General features: G+C 42.7%; 2 protein-coding genes across 3 annotated transcripts; one reads left to right on the plus strand and one right to left on the minus strand.

Annotated features, from left to right (window-relative positions):
- Positions 1-744: 744 nt before the first annotated feature.
- On the plus strand, positions 745-17850 carry eya3 (EYA transcriptional coactivator and phosphatase 3). 2 transcript variants are annotated; one of them, XM_083926268.1, is made up of 19 exons: positions 745-855; positions 5013-5117; positions 6004-6053; positions 6161-6255; positions 6327-6407; positions 6515-6569; positions 7519-7628; positions 7887-8024; positions 8223-8308; positions 8643-8820; positions 8958-9127; positions 10206-10289; positions 10373-10462; positions 10773-10831; positions 10924-11084; positions 11627-11741; positions 12081-12202; positions 12309-12409; positions 14116-17850. In XM_083926268.1, the coding sequence occupies exons 2-19, from the start codon at positions 5061-5063 to the stop codon at positions 14194-14196; spliced, it is 1833 nt and encodes a 610-aa protein (XP_083782394.1). In that variant the 5' UTR covers positions 745-855; positions 5013-5060; the 3' UTR covers positions 14197-17850. The 2 variants fall into 2 exon arrangements, with proteins under 2 accessions (XP_083782394.1, XP_083782395.1); XM_083926269.1 differs by having other exon boundaries at positions 6521-6569.
- Positions 17851-18316: 466 nt separating this feature from the next.
- On the minus strand, positions 18317-23514 carry LOC310955744 (XK-related protein 8-like). Its single transcript, XM_083925755.1, has 3 exons — positions 23195-23514; positions 20875-21065; positions 18317-19767 (listed from the first exon to the last, which is right to left on the minus strand). Exons 1-3 carry the CDS (start codon positions 23494-23496, stop codon positions 18983-18985), a joined length of 1278 nt encoding a protein of 425 aa, XP_083781881.1. The 5' UTR covers positions 23497-23514; the 3' UTR covers positions 18317-18982.
- Between the last annotated feature and the right edge of the window lie 1649 nt (positions 23515-25163).

Below are 25163 nucleotides of genomic sequence, written 5' to 3' on the forward strand. Positions count from 1 at the left end.
AACGTGTGCTAAAGTGCCCTCTAGGAGCCCAAACGTGTGCTAACGTGCCCTTTAGTAACCCCAACGCGTGCTAAAGTGCCCTCTAGGAGCCCAAACGTGTGCTAACGTGCCCTTTAGGAACCCCAACTCGTGCTAAAGTGTCCTCTAGGAGCCCGAACGCTGCTAAAGTGCCCTCTAGGAGTCAAACGTGTGCTAAAGTGCCCTCTTCAATGCCAAGGACGCGCTTTAGTTGTCCTTTTTTTCCTTTTCGCCCCTGCCCTTCAAAAAGTCTGTACACCACTGGCAAGCAATGTTATTGTTTTGTCAATTTGTGCAGAAAAACCCATTAAAGTTTATTTAAAAAAGTAAAAAGTACCAAATTTGACTCTTGACTGAACTGTAGTAAAGTAAAGTTATAAAGTAGCAGAAGTGGAAACATTCAAGGAAAGTAAAAGTACCCTTAAAACATTTTAAAGTACCCGCAACTCAGCTTTAAATGAGCCAAAAAAATAATAAACAAACTCTTTACTCCACATTTCTACACGCTGTTTGACGTGAACATGCTCTTATAAGCAGTGTTACCCATGACAACGGTGAACAGAGTAGTTCAGCTGTTCAAATAACACCTGTTTGCATCCTCCCTCTCACCTGTGTTGATGCACGAGCCACACCTGTCGTCCCTCGTCCCCTGTCCTCCTCACGAGCGCCAAAGGAAAAAAGGCTCCCTGTGAATGAACGTTCTGCACATGCGCAGAAGGTTCCACCATCGAAAACTTCCTGCAAAATAGTGCTCCCTAACAACAGACAAAGCTTTGACACTGTGGATTCAGTTGAAGACGCTGAAATAAAAAGCGTTTCTCTTTCACGCCTTCAATGGTAAGACTGGGGTCGATCCTTTTTGGTGTGTCCGGAGTGTTTGTGTTGTTGTTGTTGGGTGCAGAGATGCTTTCACACGATGCCATATAAGTACCCACTCCAACGGCTGCTGGGCCCCGACTAATATCTGGAGTGGGGAAACTTTAACGGCTGGGGCCAGACTAAGTAACGCATAGTAAGATTAGTTATATAACCACCATTAACCCGGTGCAAGTTAGCTAATAAACATGATAAATAAGCAGCAGATGAGGCGTTTTCTGTAAGCTAACGGTCCTGGTGAAACGCCTGTACGGTGCCGTCTAAATGCTGGCGTGCTACCGCCTAATTTAGTGTCTCATACATCTGCAGTTAGTGTTAAATTGCCTGTATTCATGAGATGACTGTGCAGATTATGTGTCAACCTGTCTGAGTTTATATTTAAAGCTAAAAGAGCTGCTGTGTTCCCGCTGGAGTTATAGTGTGATGTTCACAGCAAACCGTCCTTGGCTGGGGCTATGTGTTGGATTCAGGGGAGAGTGTCTATGTTGTGTTCCCTCAACCCCGTGTTCCTTCGACCCTGTGTCCCCTCAACTCCATGTTCCCTCAACACTGTGTCCCCTTAACCTGTGTCCTTTCAGCCTTATGTTCCCCAAATCCTGTTCCTATAGCCTTATGTTCCCTCAACCAGTGTCCCTTCAGCCTTATGTTCCCTCAACCTGTGTTCCTTCAACCTTATGGTTCCCTCAACCTGTTTCCTTTCAGCCTTATGTTCCCTCAACCTGTGTCCTTTCAGCCTTATGTTCCCTCAACCTGTGTTCCTTCAACCTTATGGTTCCCTCAACCCTGTTTACCCTCAACCCTATGTTCCCTCAACCTGTGTTCCTTCAATCCTGTTTTCCCTCAACCCTGTGTACTCGTGACAGGCCAATAACAAGTTTTGTTTGTTGATAAATTGTCCCAGAAATTATTGCAATAAGCGATATTATTGCCGTTTTGTTATCTATCTTATCTTAAAGAGCAATAAACATTTATTTCTAAAGAATATGTAACACTAGAACTCCAAGATATTTTAGACATCTAAAATAAATAAACAAAACAACCAAAAAGAATAAATAAAATGGACTCTATTTCTAACACATTCATGCGTTTAGTTGCAAATATTTTCCGACAAATGTGTCACACCGCCTCGCTAAGGTGAAGTGGTTCCCCGCGTTTGTCGGTTTGAACCTGAAGAGCTCCAAGGGCCGCTGTGGCGTTCAGCTTCAAAACTATCTTTGTTTTTATTCCTCCAAATATCAACTATCCTGTCCCCTAACTTGCTCTCCTGCTGCACTCTGGGTAACGCCAGGGGTCCGCCTCCCCGCAAAGGGACGTGCGGCTGACAAGTGACTGACACAACCTCATTACGCATAAGAAGCAAGAGGGGTCGTTCAGTCTCTTTGATTGAGGGACAATAGGAAAATAGAAATTATTGCAGTTGGCAAAGTTAAAAAAAGTTTGCTAAAGTGCCCTCCAGGACCCAACCGTGTGCTAAAGTGTCCTCCAGGGGCCCAAGCGTGTGCTAAAGTGCCCTCCAGGACCCCGAACGCGTGCTAAAGTGCCCTCTAGGTGTCCAAGCGTGTGCTAAAGTGCCTTCTAGGACTCCAAAGCCGTGCTAAAGTGCCCTCTAGGAGCACAAACGCGTGCTAAAGTGCTCTCTTATTGCAGCTGGCAAAGTTATCGAGCTCATTAAAAGTTATCATGCGATCAATGTATTTATTTACAGGCCTAACCCCGTGTTCTCTCAAGGACGATTGCGGATGTTGCAATAGTGTTGCTTTTTAAGGGACCGTCTTCACGACAACAGAACGTTTCAAAACTATGCCGCGAGTTAAAGCCTAAAACTGAACACAGACTAAACTGAGACAATGTAGAAAATAACAGGGTCATTTTATGTTTTATTTCTTCATATTAAATTGCTGTATTTCACCCGATGCAACAAAAACAGCAACATATCCGCATTATGTCGGCCATCGCGTCGACCATTACAGTACTGCAGAAATTCTTTGTTAATCAGGCTCCTGAGCGCAACCATTTTCCTATAACGATCATCTCAAAATGGATTAATCAACAGGATTAATGAGCCAACAGATGAATAGGTCTGTCACTAAGCATACCCTAGATTTCAAAGTCCACCCGGTAGTGTAGCACGGCACTCACGTGAAGCAAACACTCTCCAAGGATCCTGTGTCACTCAGGGCTGTGTTGTTCTTCAGGTAGCGCTATTCAACCTGAGATTTGTTGTCTTTAGGGGCAGTAGATCAAGAGTTAACAGAGATGTCTTATGATAACCAAAGAGCCCATATGCTGGTGGAGGAGAGGCGACTGTGAGGGGCTCTGTTACCAGTGGCAACAACCGGAGGGGCGGTGATGAATTCGAGCAGTAGTGTAACATAAATGAATTGGGAGACAGTGGTTTGATAAAGAAGGAATGATTATTAAAACATAATGTTTTAGGTCAGAGCAGCTGAGAAAGTATATATTATCATATTCTTACTTTTTGGGAACTTAGAGCTATTTGGATTAATGCAAACTGTGGTTAAAATATCTAAAATAATAGTATGTGGATTAGTTTCTCATCAGGTCCTCTTCCAGTGGCCTTATTTCCCTTCTTTTGAGTTCACCTACATATATCTTGCATAAGCTGACATATGCTTCGAGGTCCCGGTGAGTTCAGGTGACGTAGTAATGCTGAGGATTCACAACATGAACCATTAACAACTGCCTGGCACACTGAGATGGTTTAGAATTGGACGTCTGACCTATTTTCTCTTTCTGTGTCTACATTATGAACAGCCCTGTTTACATTTAGCAGTAACATGAGGTCTGAGTGATCCGAACACAAGTGGACAGCTCTAAGTTATCGGTAGTCGAGATGATGATATTAGATCGTGAAGGATCAGAACGTGTTGAAGATTGTACAGTAGTGTCATCGATCAACCAATCATAGCGAACTACAGGCAGTGGCGAGGATTTCTTAGTAGCGGGAAGTCATGGCTGAAAATGTTAACAAAACGGAGGAGTCCTTACAGCACGCAAGCGTCAGACGGTTTGACGGTTTGTCCCAGCCCAGGGGCTGGAGCCGATCCCAGCTGACATCGGGTGTAAGACGGGGTACACCCTGAGCAGGATGCCAGTCTATCACAGGGCACATAGAGACGAACAGAGACAGACAACCATTCACACCTACGGGCAATTTTAGAGTCATCAATGAACCGAACACCTGCATGTCTTTGGACTGTGGGAGGAAGCCGGAGAACCCGTAGTAAACCCACGCACGCACGCACTCCACACAGAAGGGCCCCAGCCAGGATCCGAACCAGAATTCCTGCGAGGCAACAGTGCTAACCAACAAACCACCATGCGTGCCGCCCCAACAAGGAGCGAGCGGCGACTCTTTCATGAGTTGCCTCATGTTTCTGTAATAATGATTTGTGAAAGATAAGGGTAAAAACCTAAAATTAACACAACACAACTTTTCATTTCAATTTGTAGGTTCTCTATATCCTAAACGGAAATTATGCACGTGGTGATTTGGCCTGAACACAGAGCGTGGAAGTGGAATCAGATCTCAAGTGGTCACTGAGGACGCGTGTGGATAGGCGGGCTGCAGCCAGGTCTGAACAGACAGACTGAGAGCTGTGCACTTGTGATCGGATCACTCAGATATGATGGTTTTTTTTTACCAGGAACAGTCCCTCAGTTAAATGTACCCTCGCTCCCGCCGTGGGAGAAAGCCCAGTTGAGCGAGAAGTGGACTAATCGAGGTTAGATCTTATCCTCTCTGGGCATCTATTGATGCGACAGCTTGCACCTGAGCAGCTAATGCTTCTGGAGAATATGTTTTCACTGAATAAAGGTTAGGTCACATGTAAATCGGCACGCTTCCTTAATCCCACAGTAAACACAAGCGTGACACGTGCCTCACCTGCCGGTCTCATGCAGGAGATAAGACAAGGGTGCCCCCCCGCCACCTCCCTGCTGATCACCCCTGCGATAGTGGCGGGAGGGAGGGATCCATCGATGAGCGTTCACGAGACAAGGGGTGGGGAAAGTCACGCGTCGGGAAAGTACATAAGGCGTAACCCCCATTTATTCTGTGCCTATGTGTGTTTCGCTCCTGTGGTTGTTTAAAGCAGGCTCCGGACACGCTCTCCAGGTGCAGAGAGTAGGCTGTGCGCTCGGACATGTCGGGTCGCTCTGCTGCAGAGATGGACGACCCGCAGGAGCTGCCTGAGCTGCCGGTGAGTCTGCACACGAGGATGCCAACGCAGAGCGGGTGGTGGGGGGGTGTTTGGATGAGTAAATGTGCTTACAAATAGGTTTTTAAGTGAAGCTGTACGTCATTTTCAGAGATATTTTCATTCATATTAAGTCATAGATGTCAGGGAAATTAAAAATGGTTACCTTCTCTACTCACCAGGTGCATGCAGATATTTGATGAGCATTTAACCATGCTTCTCAGATCTCACTTTCAGGTTGTTGCAGAATTGTAGTTCTTTTAATTTAAGTTTTTAAGAAAACATGAGCATGATATGATTATCTGAGGGTCTCTGTACGGCTGAATTGTGACAGTCAGATGTCAAGTGAGAGAATCAAATAGTTGCTGCTTCTCAAAATGTGAAAATGTGTAGTTTTTCTGTTTTTCCCTTGTGTTTTTGTGATTGCTGCTCCGCTCAGATTAGCACTTTTTAGACATTCTTATTGGTTCTCGTAATATCTGAAAGGCATTTGTTACGTTTTATGGACTGAACAAATTGTAATGAAATAAGTTGTCGCCTACAATAAATCAGATAAGTGTGCAAAAATAATTTAACAGCATGGTATATTCTAGTGTTGTGGTGCTGTGTGTATCCACAATATTCAGTTGATGTACTGATGTCTAGTATTTCTTTTTAATGCAATAGCAAATGTTCTTTATGCATAATCATTTATGAAATACTCCATGAAAGAACCTGTGTTTGAGTCATTTTTGTACCCACCTCTAGTATTTATGAGTGTGGCTTGATTTTGATTTTCATCTGACTTTATTGGCTTCAATATTGAGAGAAGAAAAAAGACGTGCACCACAGTCCAAAAGTAGATTTCTGTTGAAAACCTTTTCTATAAACTTCTTTTGTGTGTTTGCAGGCAAAGAAAGCCAAGCTTGACGTAGACAGCGCACTGAAGAAAGAGCAGAGGTTGGTCTTATGGATCTGTTTTTTTGTGTGTGTGTGATTGTTATCTCGTTGTTTTTGCTGGCAGCAGAAATTCTATACCTGTAATGGTTTCTTTACGCTACTTCCAGTAATTTATGTGACGATGGGAGTCCAGCTGCCGTGTTGGGGTCATCAGAGCAGGATAGCTCTTACTCCTCCCTTACCACAGCCCAGCTTCATCCAGGTGAGGAAAAATGTCACAGCACTCACCGAGCACTGTTCCTGGAAGGATTTTGACAATTTGTTTGATCGCAGGTGACCAGGAGCATACGGACGCAGACGGAGGGCCAGCGCCTCAAGCGTGCGGTGACTCCATGACCTCGTACGCACATCCTGGTACGAACAGAAACGATCTCCGTCCTAATCGATGCACACTTAAAGGTCTTAAAAGAAAAAAAGCTGCTCTTGTATGTCAATCTGAAGCCTTGTTGTCTCTTTGACAGCCACAGACACAACAGCCACACCTGAATACACACAACAGGTTTATCAAGGAAGCAAGTGAGTACACTTTTTATTTATCATGTTCTAATGTTCAAAAACGTGGATTGTGACTGATGGTACAGGGCTCCGGTGTGCAACCGTTTCACTCGCATGCAAGTCAAATCCAGCCAAGTGACACTTTTGGCGCTGGTGCAGCTGCAGCCTAGTTTTTCCAGACTTTGTTTTGGGGATTTTCACCATAAGCAGCATGTACAAAATAATTGCACCTGTTGTAGTTTGCAGTGGTGTTGAACTGGACTGCATTACATTACAATATTTCGTCCACTTCCTTTACGTACATTAGAGGGACAGAATATTAGAAACACCTGTCGGTATGATGCACTTCAGACACCACACCCACAATTATGTTAATAAGCATAAAGAAGAAATATTACCTGTCTGATAATGTCAACAAAAACTGTGGCCAGTGAGTGTCTTTTATGTGTTGTGTTTAATTTGTATTGATATACAGTTGATCCCGTCCAATGCCTGCATAAGCTGCTGCTGCAACTTAAGCATTTCTCAAATTGGGATCCAATAAAATGCATCTATCTAAATTGTTACAATGATGAAAAATGTGGTTAAACACAGTTTTGTTCAGGAAATGCTTCGATGTCATCAAAACTGTGTGTGCCAGTACACGGCAAAATCAAATCAACTTTATTTATATGGCACTTTTCATGCATTTGAGTAGCACAAAGTGCTTCACAGAGAACAAAAACAAAACATAAACAACAAAGAAACACCATGAAAACCCAAACCTCCCACCCCCACAGATATACACACAGATACATGAGTACATACACACTCACGCACATACACTAGCTGTCTCTGGGGAGACATGGCTGGGCACCGAGATCTGAGGTGAGGAAGAAGTCTTGAGTCCGAATAGTAGCTCTCCAGTTGGACTTGGTGCTCCTGCAGGTATGCTCTCATGTGATGCACATACTGATTGTCTTTCTTTCAGCCCACCAGTGACGTCGTACACCAGCCAGGGGCCCTTTCCTCCTCTGGCCCAGTCCACTGCATACTCAGCCTTCCTCCAGACCGGCCAGACCTACGGTCTCCCGCCCTTTGGTTAGTCCCCGCTCCAACCCTAACAGCCTATTTTAACTCTGTCTGCTCACTAAAAACCTAGCATCACATCTGTGTTTACTTTGCTTCAGAGGCCTTACTGTGCTTTGGCGCTGTGGAAACGATTTGCTTTTGATCTTTGCTTAAACAGCCACATCTTCACTGAAGGACCTGGTTTCTTAACTTTGCCCCATCTTCAATGATCCCTTCCTCTCGCTGCCTCTTTCATTTTCTGCTTCCATTGCTCTCTTTCATCTTCAGGTGCTATGTGGCCAGGCATTAAAACAGAGACAGGGCTGCCTGAGGCGCCCTCTGGTGGCCAGCCTGGGTTTCTCAGCTTCAGCAACGCATATACCTCAACCCAGCCAGGCCAGCTGCACTACTCATACCCGAGCCAAGGCAAGCTGCAACCTCACTCACAAGATAACGCTGTCACACACTCTGCCAATACCACAAGCACTGGAAATTAAAGGATTCTTTACTCTTGCAGCGGCACAGCTCTGTCGCCCTCTCATGTTGTAAATCAACTCAAACACTGTGTAGAAATACCCTAATTTTCCTCTGCCACCGTTTTAGTTGAGCTCTTTCTGTCTCCAGGCTCAAGCTTCACGACATCAAGTGTGTACTCGAGCATCCCTTCAGCTACAGCTGCAACCACAACCTCCACCACAGTGGCCCACCAGGTGAGGAGCACGTGCCTCAGTGAAATGAGGAAAACCATGTTTTCCTGTTTATCAGTGTGACATAAGAGAAGAGACATTTTGTTGAAAATGTATTCCAGCTTTTTTATTATCAAAAGAAAATCAACACTGCAACTCCCTCAAAGGACATTTTTGTCATGGCTATATAACATGCATTTGTGTCCAGATGCTCATCTGTTTTAATCATTTTAGATTTAATATAACACCTGCAGGGGTTCTGCAGATTTACACATAACTTACCAATAACGGAACAATCTGTCCTTGTACCCTGAGGGTCCTTTTTATCCAAGTTTCCCTCTCTTCTAATTTCCTGCAGGAATTTAGCAGCTACAACTCTCTGGGACAGAGTCAGTTCTCTCAGTACTACGCTCTGCCTCCCAGCTACGTGCCGGCCGGGTTGCCCAGCAGCGACGACCACGGCGCCGGTGTGGGAGTGACCGGATATTCAGCTGTGAAGTCGGAGCAGGCGGCCTCAGCTGGACTGCCCCCCAGAGGTAACTTCACTACTTTGATACATATTATATGTTCTGCAGCGTTTACCGCACCAATATATGGGATTCTTTGTACAGGTTTGCATCAAAGCAGGAGAAATGAATTATCAGGTACTAATTTCAGACTTTCTTGTTTTAAGATGCGTCCCCACCAGAGAATCTCCCGGCAGGTGCAGCCCTTCCTACGAGTGTGGCTCTCCCCACCGGAGCTAGAGATCAGGACGAGGTTGGACGCAGGAACTCTGTTGGTAAAGCCAAAGGGAAGGGCAAGAGGTCTGACAGCTCCCCTCCTGCTGACAGTGACCTGGAGGTAACCAAGTCAGCACTTTACTTATCTGTGCACACACAAACATTAAGTGGTTGTTATTATCACAGCAGCATTTTACAGGGTTCTTATTTGTGCTGGAAATCCTTGAAAACACGTTAATTTGAATGTGTTTTCAAGGTTTGAGAAGTGCTTGGATTTTGAATAAAGTGCTTGAAATTTAGCTTGTAGGATGCCGATTTGTCAACCTTCTTAAGAATGTCACAAAACATAATTACAGTCGTTTACAGCACATTACTGTGATAAAGTGCAATAATCAGAATAATATATATGTAGTGTATGTACTGTATATAAATATGCAGTTACCACAGCTGTAAGGTGTTGGAAAAGCTTGAAAATGCATCTTGAAATGCTTGAAAAGTGCTTGAATTTGACTTTGGAAAAGCTGTTGACAAAGTTAACCCAACAAACCAATTTAGTGGTAAATATGTTTTCCTGTCAATCGTTAAACAAAGAAGGCGTAACATCTCTGTGACAGTATTCTTATTGGCCCTACCCGGACACAACAGCCTGACACCGTTTCCTCCCTTTTCTCGGCTCTTCCTCGGATCACCAACAAAGGACAAATAGAATTAAATTATACACTTAGGAATCTGCGAGTGAATTTTTGTTTATGGACATTTTAATGTTAAATTAGGATACGAAAAGTGGCTTTGATGAGAGAAAGCCGAAAGAACAACGATGACACTGGAAATCAAGGAGCTTTTACTGCATAATTTGGAGTTGTTGAGTCATGTCATTTATTGTGAAGGATCGAAGTATGGACCTGGATGTGTTGACGGTATTGATTTTAATCTGGGCGACCAGCAGTGCAGTGTTGACAACAGAGAGAGGGTTGTGAGAGTAGGTCCAAGGGTAGCGCACGGCTCATTCACCAGTAAACGGTTCAAACCATATTCAGTTAGAAAGGTAAAAATCTCACACAATCATTTATATTAATAGTTAAACAGAAATTTTGACAGAACTTTAGCCAAAAGCTGTATGAATGGTGACATAATCACTACCATCAAATGATTTATAGAAAGTGTTTCATTGTTTTTTGTCTGCTCTTTTATTTCTTTAGCGCATTTTTCTGTGGGATCTGGATGAGACCATTATTATATTCCACTCACTGCTCACCGGCTCCTACGCACAGAAGTTTGCCAAGGTTTGTTTCTGTAAATAAGCAAAAAAGGTCTGACTCTGTTTATCGTATCAAAGACTCATCGTGGGTTTGTGTTGTTCGTTCAGGACCCAGCAACAGTGCTGAACTTGGGCTTGCAGATGGAGGAGCTGATCTTTGAGCTGGCAGACACTCACCTGTTCTTCAACGACCTGGAGGTACAGTGAAACATTCAGACGCAGGAGAGGAGCTTTCACTTTCGTCTGTCAATCTCAGCCCCTCAGTTCTGGAGAAATTCATTCACAGACGTTTGTTAGAAAAGGGTGACGACACGATGGACTGTAAAAACCAGTTAAACTGCATTCATAGAAAGGAACGCGAGGCATGATCAGTGTCATCAAACAAAGTACAGCTTCAGAGGCTGTTTTGGCCGCTTCCAAACCTTCGTAAAATCAGTTCTCTCCTTTAACGCAACCTGCAGTCCCTGTACGTGGACGTTTTCATCAGTTTGCATCTGTTTCCTTTCAGGAGTGTGATCAAGTCCATGTCGAGGATGTCGTCTCTGATGACAATGGGCAGGACCTGAGGTGTGTTGTACGCTGTCCCGTAACCAGCGCACAGTATTCAGTACAATACCTTCGTTATCACAAACATATTGGCCTTTTTCTTCCTACTTCAGTAACTACAACTTCTTGGCGGATGGCTTTAATGGTTCCAGTGGTGGAGGGTCATCAGGAACCGCCACAGGAGTCCAGGGAGGGGTGGAGTGGATGCGGAAACTGGCCTTTCGCTACCGCCGGCTAAAAGAGATCTACAATAACTATAAAGCAAACGTTGGAGGTGAGCTTGCAACAGTAAAGAGTTAGAAATGATTCTTCATTCAACCTTTAATAGTATGTTGGAGAGATCATTGAGGGCAGATAAAAAACAAACAATATAGAACAAGGATAGAAACAATCAACTTGTCTAAAACAGTAACACACTGACTCAGAGGTTCTCACTGGTTTTTAAGCCAAGGATAGAGAATTTACCAGGACGTCCTCATGGGATTATATGAAGTTGCCCATTTCTTACACTTCTGTAGTCTTAGAAATGGGAAAGCACAACACAAGAGCAATGTAATATACGTAAATGTGTCGTGCTTTTCATGGCCTGTTTTTGGTTTGTTTTCCTTTTTTAAAATAAAAACTTGGAGCCAAACATGTTTGACAACAGTCCAATAACCAAAAGGCAAAAGGAAGCAAACACAGATCAGGATTTCCTCTGTATTCTGGCAAGCAAACAAACAGGATAATGTTTCAGCCCGGTGGCCAAAATAAACTTAGAGCGGTGTGTTTGTGTTAAAGAGCGGTGGTGTCCTGACTGCACGTTGTGTCTTTCAGGTCTGTTGAGTCCGATGAAGAGGGAGCTGCTTCTCCGGCTTCAGTCTGAGATCGAGAACGTTACAGACGCTTGGCTCAGCACGGCCCTCAAGTCTCTGCTGCTCATCCAGTCCAGGTCTGAACAGAAGCTTTTTCTTGTTTTTAAAATCTCTGCAGGGCTTTATTTAACATTTCCATCAATTTTGGTAGCACTGCTTTCTCTCAGTAACCCGGATGAAAGTTAAACTGCAGCTTTTATTCAGAAGATGATGCAACCTCTGATGCTGTTTAAAAGGATTGAAGTCGAAGCTTGGCTGTGATTTTCCTGTGTTGAATTTGTTTGGATGAGTCTCAGAACTGGCCCAACATCAATGCAAGACTAACAGCTCAGAATGTCAGCGAGTCTGTGCTCCGATCAAGCTTTTTGTTTTCATCTTTGAGTCCATATTTACGTACGTACATAATCCACCAACAGGGGGAAGTGTATGAATGTGTTGGTCACCACCACTCAGCTGGTTCCAGCTCTGGCGAAGGTGCTGCTCTACGGTCTGGGGGACGTCTTCCCCATCGAGAACATCTACAGCGCCACTAAAATAGGTTTGTGTGAAAACGCTGAATACAGTTAATTCCTCCGTACTCGTCTGTGACAGAGGAGGGATTCATTTGTCACGTTTTATTTCCCCTGTTGTTTCCTGACGTGCAGGGAAAGAGAGTTGCTTTGAGAGGATCGTCTCTCGCTTCGGGAAGAAAGTGACTTATGTGGTGATAGGTGACGGTCGAGACGAGGAGTTCGCAGCGAAACAGGTGAAGTGTTCATGTCCCCTGCTGTCTTTTTGTGTGTTAGACTTCAGGCACTTTACACTTTACATTTGCTGTGTCCTCAGAAATGTTACAAAAACGTTGAGATGGGAGCGTACATGACTCAATCTTTAATGAATCAGAAAGTAAACACTAAAACAATGTTAACTTTAATAAAAAATGTAAAAAATAGACTGCCTGGAGCTGAAACCATACACTGTTGAACAGTTACTAGAGTTCCTTAAAGGTCCCATGTTGTAAAAAGTGAGATTTCCATGTCTTTTTTTACTATAAAGCAGGTGGACCTGTTTATAAATACTGTGAAAAAACACACAAAGCATGCGCTATGCACTAAAACGACTGTATATAAAGATGGACGTTGCGGCTTCACTTTCTCCCACTGTACAAAAGTGAAGCCAAAATATCCCAGATGTGGGCGCCGGCGTGCTGCGGTTTTGCAACCAAATGCACTGGGCATCAGGCAGGGAAGTCACGTCATCAAAGTGATGTCCACACACAGCTGTCAGTCATGAGGGTTCAACCCGTTTTTATAGGATCTGATTAAAACCAAGCCCCCACCACAGCCACTTCCTGGTTGATCCAATCAGGAAGTGCCTGGTTCGCTTTCATACCTTTTCATTTGACCTGGTCCGAAATCAAAGGGAACCAAATTTTAGCTGCACTTCGGCTCGATAAAGGTTTTGGGACGAAAAAGGAGAAAAAGCACCGATTGGTCAGAATGCTGAGAATGTAATCAGAGTGACAGAAGACAACGCACCCACCACAAGTTATGTAACAATGGAGAAACGACTGCGAGTGTCCACTAGGGGCAGGTTTCATAACAGAGCAGTTTCTCATTGACCCCCATGTTAAACAGGCCATTTTCACAGCATCATTAAACCTGTTTAAGGCCTGGTACAAAAAAACATTCTAGTCTGTATGTTTAGATCATATCTCCATGACAACACTGAGGGGGGTGAATTTTTTCAGGCTAGTTTTTATTTTATTGGAGGTTAAAGTTTATGAAAATTAGAGGTGCGGCCTCTTGAGTGACAGCTAGTCCCTGGCCCTCACTTCTCCTCGGAGGTTAACGTCAGCCAGATGGACGTACGCCCCTCCCCCCAACGTCACATACATGCCCTTTTTTGGTAAGAGGAAACGAGGCGGAGTCAAAGTCTGACAAGATGGCGACTCCCATAGGCGAGGACGATTGGATCAAGTTGAGAGAACAGATCTGGACGGAGAGGCTACGTTCATTTTTTTATACAGTCTATGATTAAAAAACCAAACCTAACAAACTACTAATTTAAAAACTACCTACATCGACACAAACCATCATTGGGTAAAATGTATTTGATGTGTGCTTTGGAACTTTTATTACTTATGTAATTATGTTATAGTAGAAAACCAAAACACGAGTATGAGTCTGATAATGAACATAGTATGGGACCTTTATTGTTACACCAGGCTACCAGCATGTTCATACTGCAGTGATCCAGGTCCAGTGTGGTGCTTCTTTGGCAGTGAAACTACCATGGTGCCTGTGTTTACCAGCCTGGTTCCACACTTAGGAATCAAGATTTGTTCTTTCAAACAGTTAAAATGAAATCCAGTCTGATTATGAAGCCAGCATTTGTTTTACAGTTTTCAGTGTTTGTTTGTGACACACGGTTATATTTCATTTTGTTGTGTCTGTCTCTCTCTCTCTGTAGCACAATATGCCTTTCTGGCGGATCTCCACTCACGGCGACCTCGTATCCCTTCACCAAGCGCTGGAACTGGACTTCTTGTAAAAAAAAAAATGTAAAAACAGGAGGCGGCGCTGAATGTCGCACACTAAAGGGAAAATGCAGTCGTCTTCCTGACGGTTTGTGGAGTGACGGTGCGGGGAGAAATCCCTCCACAACCCCCCCGGACGACACGCAATCGCATATTAGGAAAATCTGCCCTCACTTGACGACTAATGACTCACTGTGTGATGTGTGATGGTAACCGACTGAGGCGGACTTTGGGTCGGAGCCGACTGTGAGGAACAGACTGGACGCCCAGCGCTCCCTCCTCTACGGCAGCTAACCTCACCGCGGCTGAAACTGGCACTGATTTGGACACAGAAGGGAAGACATTCATCTTTTTTCTTCTCCTCCTTTATCTCACTTTCTTTTAAAATGTCCTGCAGTGAAAAACGAACCCTCTAATTCTTATTTTTATGTCTGGATTCAAACAACCAAAGGGTCGTCGTTGTTGTTGTTGTTGTTGTTGTGTATTCATTCTCTGTTGTTGTCGTAGCTTTTTATTTAGGCTCCGTGAAGCTGAAACAATATCAAAGTTTTAAAACAAAATCTCTTTCTTGGTTGTTTTGCACTCGTACAGACTTGAACGCATCATTTTGCAGAAGTTACTGACGCAGTCGTCAAGTATCAAACAAGCCCACTGTTCTCCCACGAAGTCACTAACACGAGGAACTCCGTGAGCTTATCAAAATGTAACCGGTCATGACCTCCCCTCCTGACCCGACCATCCACCAGTCAGCTGTCCTCACCTCGCCGCTGTGGTGCAACAGCAGATGCGTCGTCCTCGCGTGTGTGTGTGTGCATGTGTGTGTGGTCAGGAAGCATGTGCTGAGAATCAGAGCCGACAGTCCTTTGTCAGGCAGTAGCAGAGCAGGATGCATCAAACGAATAACCAAAACAAATTTCAGCGAATGACTCAGGAGTTTTACAGTTGAGTAGACAAAAAAGTACATTTCCGGCCCCAGCAGTCGTCGTGGGATTAGCAAAAGACTTAGTATGAAGTCCCATCAGGAGGTTTAACGTCTCTTAAAACAAAGATTTGAAAAGTGTTCAGTTGAAAGTGTCACGAAACATGTCGTATTTAAATCAATATGCTTTGTTGCCGACTGGTCAGACGTTTGTTTTTAACGGTGTTTAACAGGATAAAGTGATGTTTTCTATATATTCAGTGTTTTTAAGTCAAGGTAGGAAGAGATGGTGGATGGATCACAGAACTGGGCACCGTAGCATTTGTTGTTGTTGTCTTTTATTTCTTTAAGAGCCGGACCGATATAAAGATGCTGCAGGGACGACGTTTTATTCATATTCTGGTTCCCTCAACAAAAACCCAGTGGGATTTTTCTGTTGCGGCAGGAAGCTTTAGACACGGGTCGGACCGCCTCTTTATCTCCGGCATGAACCAAACACTTGAGCAGCGCCCGAGGCCTCTGGTTCACCTGCAGGACATAAGAGGGGCGGAGGTGGGGGGGGGGCACACGTCCGTCCCCAGGGGCCCATTGTCTCGTAATCCGTCCACGTCACCTCTCAGCCTCTGACTCAGCTAATACATTGTTAGAGGCTCATAATCACTTAAGAGGTTTAGCTTTAAAGCTTCCTCTTCTCTCAGTGAAGACGGTTGTAGCGTCTCATCATCAGAACTGCTTCATTAATTCCACTTAATGTCAAAATGGTCTTTTACCAAAAAGGAAATCACATACTTTTCTTTCCAAAGACTTGAATCGTTCATTTTGTTAGTTAGTTTTACACAAGAGCTGTAACTGATGATTGTCAGTTAACATGCAGACTATGCAGTAGGGCAGGGCAGTATATCAATATTATTATATTGATATTGTGATTTGAGGCAACGCGTCGTCTGGCACAAGTTGTCTTTTCCTGGTTTCAGAGGCTCATTGTGTAAATATTTTGTGAAAGCACCAGTAGTAAACAATACTAGTCACAATATCAATATTTTTGATATTCTCCGTATGACCCAGCCCTGCTATGAAGACTGTTTTTTTTTTTTATTATTTGATTGAAAAAAATGAATCTGCAAACATTTTAATGATTATTTTAGTCAGTTTCTGAGCAAAAATGCCCCAAATTTGCTTCTCAAATGTGAGAATTTGCTGTTTTTCTTTCACTTACATGAAGGTAAACTGAATATCCTTGATTTTTTTTCAGCATCTGTCAAAACAACCTGGGAATTCTACTCATTTTGGACATTATAATCTGAAAATGCCCTTAAAATGTTCCCAGAGCTCCAATCTGACGTCTTTTAAAATTGGTAAAAATGTCCAGACCACAAAACCCAGAGATATCAAATTTACAGTCACAGAAGAAAAAGAAAAACTGTCAAAACAAGTTGATTTTTGGTATTTTTTGCTTTCAGAAATGACGGCTCAATGTCAACATAGTTTGCAAACCAATCAGTGAATTAACTACGTTTCACTTCTTCATAACACTCGGATATTATTAGTTGTGACAACCGCAGCCACAGATTACCATGACAACCCACGACCTCTGGTTTTGGAGTTGAGAGGGGAAAAACCATAAAGGATGATGACTGTGCAATACATTTCTACTTTGCTCGTTAGCTGTATTTCACGGGAGGATTTTATAATTTTGTAGACGGTGAGAAAAGCCGGAGGGGTCGCTCGACTGGTCCGTACGAGATTACGACTGAACAATACTGAGCCCCAAGAAGATTTTACACACACATGCAGCTTGACCGTTACGAATGTGTATTTCTGTGTATTTGTGTTGCTCTGGTGTGACCGTGCATATTTATATTGTGCCTTTAACCATCATCTGTTCGCATAATCTCAAAGGGAAACGTGTGATTTTGTTTGATATCACTGCGTTGTTATATTATCCAAAGTGTTATTTTACTTTCTTTTGTTCCTAGACTTTGATTTGATTGTCCTGTCTGCACTGTATTTCAAAGGCCTCCTCCTAGAAACTATATATGTGTTTTAGGGAGGACCCGCTCATGAGGGTTGCTCAGTGTTTTTAGTGAAGGGTGTGTGATGCTACAGTAACTCTGCGGTCGTTAGTTTTTAGAGAATAGTGACGATACGCTTGTGTGTTTTCATCACTTTCAACGGTAAATGTCTGCTCTGTATTAGATTTCCGCCTCCTTTTGAAAAGGATTGCATTTATTTGTCGCTGTGAAAAACGCTTGGCATCGCTCGGAGACAATCACGATCTATAAAACGCGGTATTTTTTTAATGCAGATCTGTTCAGTGAAAGTTCGATTACGTGTACGAGAGTTAAAGGTAAATGGGGCTCAGTCCCGACAGGAAACTGAGACACCATATGCAATGTTTGCTGTTTTTTTTTTCTGCTTATCGAACGTGTTTTCTGTTTATTCCTTCTTTGTCTGCATGTCACGTCTGTTTTTGAAGTATACAGTGGCTGTTAAATATGACCATGCGATGTTTAAGGGGCTATATATTCTTCTGTGTCCTCGTTTTATTTTCCAATGCCAAATACTGTTATCATTTTTAAAATGCTGTGTTTAGTTTTGCTTTTTTTTATGCATTTCATCTCATTTTCAAGGACCTGTGAGGCCGCGTAGAGAGCCTGAATGTGATCCTGTAAACTGATCATAATAACCGATGCTAATTTAATTACAATAATCACTATTTTCCCTACAGTACGGACCCAGACAGAGTCCCGTAAGGTTTTCCTGTGTACCTAAGACACTCAATACAGTGTAAATAAACTCTAAAAGGTTTCTGACTCGTTTGTTTATTTGTGTAAAAAACAAATATGACACGCTATTGACATTAGTATGAATATAATCTTTACAACATTTCTAACAAAATCAGGTTTTTGACAAGGACTGTTAATGTTCATGTGTGGACTGAAGGTTAGTGGTTGCTAATAAATTCCCCGTTGATACAGAGAGACGACCTTTAATGCTACTTTAACCTTTATTTAACCAGCAGCGTCCTATTGCGATTACGAATATATATTTCATGAAAGACAGAATAAATACAAACACATAATTACAGACAAAACTCTGAAAACATTGACATCTTAATTTAAATTAATTAAGGGTGACATGTTGGGGGGGGGGGGGGGGGTCAGCACTGTCCCCTTACAACATGTTCTCCCCGTGTCTGCGTGGGTTTTCTCCGGGTTCCTCCCACAGTCCAAAGACGTGCACGTGTTAGGTTAATTGATGACTCTAAATTGCCCGTAGGTGTGAATGTGAATGGTTGTCTGTCTCTGTTTGTCTCTATGTGCCCTGCGATAGACTGGCGTCCTGTCCAGGGTGTATCCCGCCTCACGCCCGATGTCAGCTGGGATCAACAAGCGGTTGAAGATGAATGAATGAATGAAGTTTCAAGTCATCCTTCAACATATTAAATGGAAACACTCTAACATCTGGGTATTTTTAGACGCAGCAGTTGAACTTTTTTGGCTTCATGCGTTGCTGAGCAGCTCTCGTAAGAATGAACGGGGCTCCACCTTGAACGCCGTGTCCAGTTCTCTTACATTGTACTAATTAAAAATCTACCCACAGGCAGAACAACCAAGAAGAACAACTACAGTGACCCAGAAGTATTTAAATGTACGTATGGGCGTGTCAGTAAAAAACATTCTTGTAAATGAAAACAAATGCGTTATGTGCTTTGGTGCACGGCAGCACCAGTGAAGAAAGTGTTTACAGCAGACTTGACTTCAGTTAACTTCAGTTTGAATCTGTGCACGATCACGTCGCACTCGCAACCTCGTGTTAGTGATTAATCAGCTGGCGTAGTGTGTATGACTCAGTCTAACCTCCGCGTCTGGTGTTGCAGGTCAGGAGTAGAAGTTCTCGGCACACTTCCTCATTCTTTTATTGCAGCGTCTGACGGCAGGTGCTGGTGGCCCGCTGCGGTCTGTAACATCCATGTCTGCCTCCACGGGTGAGGTCATAGGAGTCATAGCAGAGTCTGTCACATCTTCACAAAGCGCCATTATGGTCCTGGTAGGTCCCTGTCCTACTCTTGACTTTTCAGCGTCCCCTTTCAGCTCGCCCTTGGACAGATTTGGATGGTAGCACGTGTAATATATCACTTTAAAGATGAGGCCGAGGATGTAAACTGCAACAACACCGACAGCGGTGATTACAGTATACAAGAGTGGGATTTCATAATAATGCTGTTCTGTGATCATCTTCCAGCACCACAAACTGCAGAGGAGGGAAATGTCAACCAGTATGTAAGCGTGGTAAAGCGAAGTCCTGCTCCTCGTCTTCCCCTCCACCACATTTAACCAGTCGAAGTACCAAATGAGGCCCACGGTGGCTCGGTAAAGCCATTCCCCGCAAGCGCTGTCCATGAAGTCCGTCTTGGATCGCCAGACGAAGAAGAATAAAACCATCCACGAGCAAAAGAAGTGGGTGAAGATGAAGCAGGGCAGCACCGAGGCGAAGAGGGCGAGCGCGGTGAGGCGAGATGAGATGAGGAGCAGGTTCCAGAGGAAGTAGACCAGCGATGAGATGATCTTCTGCTTCTCCTTGTCGGGCAGGAAGGAGCGCAGCGAGCGGTGGTACATGGTCACACTGAAGGCGATGGCTGAGGCTGAACCGATGGCCTTCAACACTGAGGAGGAGGAGGAGAAGTTATTAGAGAAGCTAAATACTCAAATATAGCTTTTGATTCTATTTTAGTTTCATGTATTTGGATGAACTAAATTTTATTCTCATTTATTTTAACGTATGTGTTTCTTTCTCGTTTCATTTGTATCTCAGTGACTTTCTCTAAACTCTTGAACTGCTGTAACATGTGAGTTCTCCTCTGGTGTGGGATCGATAAAGTTTCTAAACCAGGGCTGCCCATCCCTGCTCCTGGAGGGCCACTGTCCTGCATGTTTTAGGTTTCTCCCTGTTCTAACACACCTGAGTCTAACAATAATCAAACTGTGACGAGCTTCAGCTGCTTGATAACGAGCAAATCATTAGACTCAGGTGTGTTAGAGCAGAGAGAAACCTAAAACATGCAGGACAGTGGCCCTCCAGGAGCAGGATATGGCAGCCCTGTTCTAAACTGTCTATAACAGGGGTGTCAAAGTGATCCAGTAAAGGGCCGTGTGGCTGCAGGTTTTCATTCCAACCAATCGAAAACACACCTGGTCGAACAAATCAACTGTGTGAAGACAGTTCAGGTGATGGAGTAAGTCGAGTCAGGTGTGTTCTTGCTTGGTTGGAATGAAAACCTCCAGCCACACGGCCCTTTACTGGATCACTTTGACACCCATGGTCTATAAAATTAACTAAGTTTTGTTCCACGGCTGAATTTGGTTAATCTGACCCTTTAAAGACAGGATTATCAGTCCGGGGAGCAACGCAGATCAAGGTTAACTACTGTCACAACACGGTTCATTCTTAATAATGAGAAGTAGCAGGATGACATGAAACAATTACAGAGTAAAGTAAAAACATATCAAAAGAACTTCAATTTCTGTTCTTGCACAAAATGTACAAATGCATAATTTTAACAACCCATGGCAAAAACCTTCAAAACCTTCATTTTCTGTCCCTAAAACTCTCAAACGTTCCAGGGTTTCACTTCTAATTTGATACTCGAGCAACATTATTGTCATTCCTGAGCGTTACAGTCACTCACGACTGAGTTTGTTTTACACCGGTGACTCACACAACTCTGCCCTACGTGAGACTTAACTGTGTGAGACATGACAACACAGCGCACCTGTCACAGGGTCGAGCTCGCCGCGCTGCAGAATGATGGTGAGCATGAGGACGAGCTGCGGGGCGCTCTCTGAAAACGTCTCAATGAGCCGCAGCATGCTCAGGTCGTGGCTCAGGTACACCGCGTAGCCCTCGTGGTCATCGATCTCTGAGTAAGAGCTGCACGCAGAGAGCTCCACGACGCCCGCATGTCTGAGGAGAAAAGGTCGGATAGAGAACGCAGTTAAAACCACTGTAATGACCACATATGAAACAAAACAACCTGTTATACTGAGTCACCATCAGCGGTGGAAGAACTACTAATGAGTTAAAATACTAAAGTCCTGCATTCAAAATGTTACTTGGTAAAATTACAAAAGTATTAGTATTAAAAAATATACTTAAAGTACCAAAAGTCTCACCATTAATTAGGTTTTGGGCTTTTTCAGGAGGGGGTCTTAAAGAGACAGGCGCTAAAACAGAGCGATGAGCTTTCTGATAGAGATGCACCAATCCGATATCTGAATCGGATATTGACTAATTAGATCCAGTCATTTCTTTTTTATTAATATCACAAACAGGAATACAGTTACAGCGATCTAGTCACTTCAGTTCTATGTTTGCAACACGGTTAACGGCATCAAGCAGAGCACGCACAGCAGCTGGTGATGAGCACGCACAGAGCAACATGGAGCAAGCGCTGGGACGAGCAAAGTCTGCTGTTTGGGAACATTTCAAACTTGATACGCCAACGAGTCCGACTGTAACGTGCAATATCTGCAACGCGAAAGTAGCGAGGGGTGGTGATAAAGTTAAATTCAACACCACAAACTTAAATAAGCACCTCCAAAAGCACCATGCTAAAGAGCACGCGGATCCTCATGCCTTATCTCACATGACAAGGTATACGGTTCATTCATTCAACAGCAGGGTCGGTATCAGGTGTTGGCCGATACGCTTGGGTTGGATCAGGAAAAAAATGGATTGGATTGAATTGAAATGTCTTTTTTGTCACTGTACCGGTACAACGAAATTTACAGTACAATCCCTTAGAATGCAGAAATAATTTAACATTGCAAGCATCAAATAGAAGCGGCTAGACAAGCTTACACACCAACACACACACACACAAACAGTAGCAGCTTAGGGAGACAAAACACAAAAACAGTAGATTGCAGAGACCCTGAGCATCATGTACCATGATAGGTAAAGTTGATTTATGATGATGATCGGTGCATCTCTACTATCTGAACATTAAAGAATGAAAACATGGTCTATAACCCTGTGAATGTTCTCATTTGTTCAGGTCATCGTTATCCCCAAAGCTATTTCAGTCAAAAGCAACTGCACTTGGTTATTTTTATTTTATTTATGTTATTATACAAATAACAAAGTCCAGTTGCTTTGGACTGAAATTGCTTTGGGGACATGTTCTATTAGAAACCAAAAACACAAGTATGAACCTGAAAATAAGGAGAATATGGCGCCTTTAATAATCTCAATCTGCAAAATACCTCGTAAATAAATGCAGTAGATTAGAAGTATGAAATAACTTAAATGTAAAAACTCCAAGTGCCTCAAAATTGTACTTAAGTGAATTATTTGAGTAAATGTACGTGGTTACTCTCCAGCACTGGTCATCGTGCAAAAGACGTTATATTTCTTTGGCATCTTTGTCACAAACGGTACTACTGCAAAAAATGGAGCGTCTTTAAAACCAGTTTAACGAAATGCTCCAAAACAGAACCAGATTTCTACTGTAAACAAGGAAACTGTGCTTTAACTCATGTTTCTACTATTAAGTCACAAACAAAATGCCTCTGCAGAAGCAAACTGACTCCAACACACACCAACAGGCGGTTGTTGCATCATATCCTGAAGGAAATGAAACGTATGATGCACTTCACAGCAGAGGATGACCTAATGTTATATAATATACTGTGTAATATACTAATAATAATAACATACAGACCTTTAAAAGACACTCAAAGGCAGAAAAAGTCATAAAATATACTAAACTATATACAATAACACTACATTTTTGTTATATTTAACCTAGATAAGGATCTTTTTTTACTGTTTCCTGTATGTTTAATTTAAAGAGTTTGGAAGTGAGCGCAATTGTTCCATTCATATTTCCCATAAATGGAAATATTCTCAGGAACAGGCGAGGGTGGAGCTCAGATAAACAGTGACATGTGAAAGAGAAACAGCCTCTTTTTAAAACACTGTACTTTCCTGCATTCCCACCCAACTTCCCAAACAAACTCCAACAGAGAGACTTTCAACCTGAGGCGCTTTGAACACCAGATTATTATTATAATACATGAGGTTTACACGACCTGAGGTAGATTCCCAGCTGCAGCACGTGAAGAAGCTTGAGCTGGCTCCGGCTCAGGGATTTCTCAACCTTTGTCTGCCTCTGGGACTCCTCGTCCTCGTTGCTGTACCACAGCCAGCTGAAGGCCTGGACGAGAACGGACGAGCCCAGGAGGAGCAGCAGCAGAATACCCAGGCTCCAAAAAGCCTTTTCCTGGTAGAAAGACACAACGGCACATACATCCAGCACTATGTCGAGCAGTAAGAACAGCAGACCCACACAAATTAAAAGGAAGTCGACATTGGAGTACTTGAACACGCCCATAGTGTCTGTCAAAGTAAAGTTCACATATCCCCCTTTAAGTGGCTGCTTCTAGAGCGGCTGCACACTTCAGGACGGAGCTGTTGACGCAGGCAGGCACTCGTTAACTTCAGATAACAGGAAAGACAACCGAAAGTAAGCAAAGAGCTAAAGTTCAGTGTTCAAATACTCTGTAACTCCTCCTACAAACAGACCCTCCTCTAGGGTTACGTAACTGCTTAAAGAAATACTGCAACTATATAATCTATAAACTGTCAATTTACATACAACTCCTACTGAAAGCAGTCACTTTAACAATAAAGCTCCATAGTAATCCTGTGTTTGTTTAAAGTTACTTGGCTGTAAAGTAAAAGACACAGAGCTGTAAATCATTAGTCATAAAGTTGCAACAGTTAGTCCATAATTAAAACTTTTTTCATGCAAAAAAGTCAGTTTTCAGCCTCAAAAACACAAATTTCCTGCTTATTAATCTTAATATAAAGAAACAACACATTTAAAAAGACTTTAACTTGGACTTTGAGAAACTGGAGTGAACACATTGACTCATTTCTGACATTTTATAGAGGAAATAATTAAATAATGAATTGATTAATCCAGAAAATAATCAGTAGATTCATTAATAATGAAAGTAATCGTGAGTTGCAGCCAAAATCATGCAAATTAGATGCAGTTTTGAGTCTGCGTCACCTTTGCGACAACAAAACACAAATTAAAACAGATAATACAACATTATTACCACTTTAATAATTGCACATGGCAAGTGAGGTAAAATATTAACACCCAGTAGTGACCTTGACTTTTGCTTCCAGCAGGTTTTTACACAAAGAAGCGACACTTTGTGTGAACATTCACAGAAACGAACAGAGAACTGGAAGAGTTTGAACGCAACGTAAAACAAAAGTGAATTAACTTTTAGATTTAAATAAAACAGGCCGTCAGGGTCGTCCATGTGTAGCACAGTTTTACACTGATACTGAAGTAAGCAGAGACGTTTGGCACACGTGACATTTAAACAACCTAAACAAACATTGGATGAGCGAGCAAAAGTCACACTAGTGGTTTTGTACCTACAGAGAGATGAACTAACAACTCTTAGCTGACACTCGACTTTCACCGTCTATACCATGTTCTTAAAAGACGAGTTCCCTATCGCACAGTAACAGAACAACAGAACAAAGACATTATAAAAGGAGAGCTTATGGTCAAAATCTACATTGAAAGTCCTTCAAATAGTTTCCTGTAGCAGCAGCTGTAACAACAAAACACACAGAAACACAACAAACATTCAGAAAACCCTCGTTGTCATGTAAAAAACCTCACAAGTCCAATCTTGGGCATTTAAATTTGGATATTCAATACATAAATAAAGGAAATTGTCACAACGCTTGAGCTTAAAAACCCCAATAATAATCCAGAATATTGTTGCATTTGTTATTCAATATTTTGTTACAAATATTTTGTATTAATTTTACTTTATATTTTAGTTTTTAATTATTATTTACCTTTGCATTTTGGAGATACAAGGTGCTCACACAACAGCGACAACAAACACCTCTGGTCATAAAGTTTGTATGAAACAAACTTTAACGTAGAAATTTACTTTGTGTGTAAAGACAAAATACAGTTTGCGTTGTAGAAAAGGTATCACATAAAACACTTCACTTTGTTAG

Source organism: Echiichthys vipera (genome assembly GCF_963691815.1).
Source record: "Echiichthys vipera genome assembly, chromosome: 13".
Taxonomy (NCBI): domain Eukaryota; kingdom Metazoa; phylum Chordata; class Actinopteri; order Perciformes; family Trachinidae; genus Echiichthys; species Echiichthys vipera.

What these genes read in the sequence shown, in the direction of transcription:
- eya3 (XM_083926268.1), top strand. Translation starts at nt 5,061, where the DNA reads ATGTCGGGTCGCTCTGCTGCAGAGATGGACGACCCGCAGGAGCTGCCT. An exon ending in CACAGCCCAGCTTCATCCAG is followed by an intron (nt 6,256 to 6,326) that starts GTGAGGAAAAAT and finishes GTTTGATCGCAG; the next exon opens with GTGACCAGGAGCATACGGAC. An exon ending in CAGGTTTATCAAGGAAGCAA is followed by an intron (nt 6,570 to 7,518) that starts GTGAGTACACTT and finishes TCTTTCTTTCAG; the next exon opens with CCCACCAGTGACGTCGTACA.
- LOC310955744 (XM_083925755.1), bottom strand. Translation starts at nt 23,496, where the DNA reads ATGGGCGTGTTCAAGTACTCCAATGTCGACTTCCTTTTAATTTGTGTG. An exon ending in CAGCTGGGAATCTACCTCAG is followed by an intron (nt 21,066 to 23,194) that starts GTCGTGTAAACC and finishes TTTTCTCCTCAG; the next exon opens with ACATGCGGGCGTCGTGGAGC. An exon ending in CGAGCTCGACCCTGTGACAG is followed by an intron (nt 19,768 to 20,874) that starts GTGCGCTGTGTT and finishes CCTCCTCCTCAG; the next exon opens with TGTTGAAGGCCATCGGTTCA.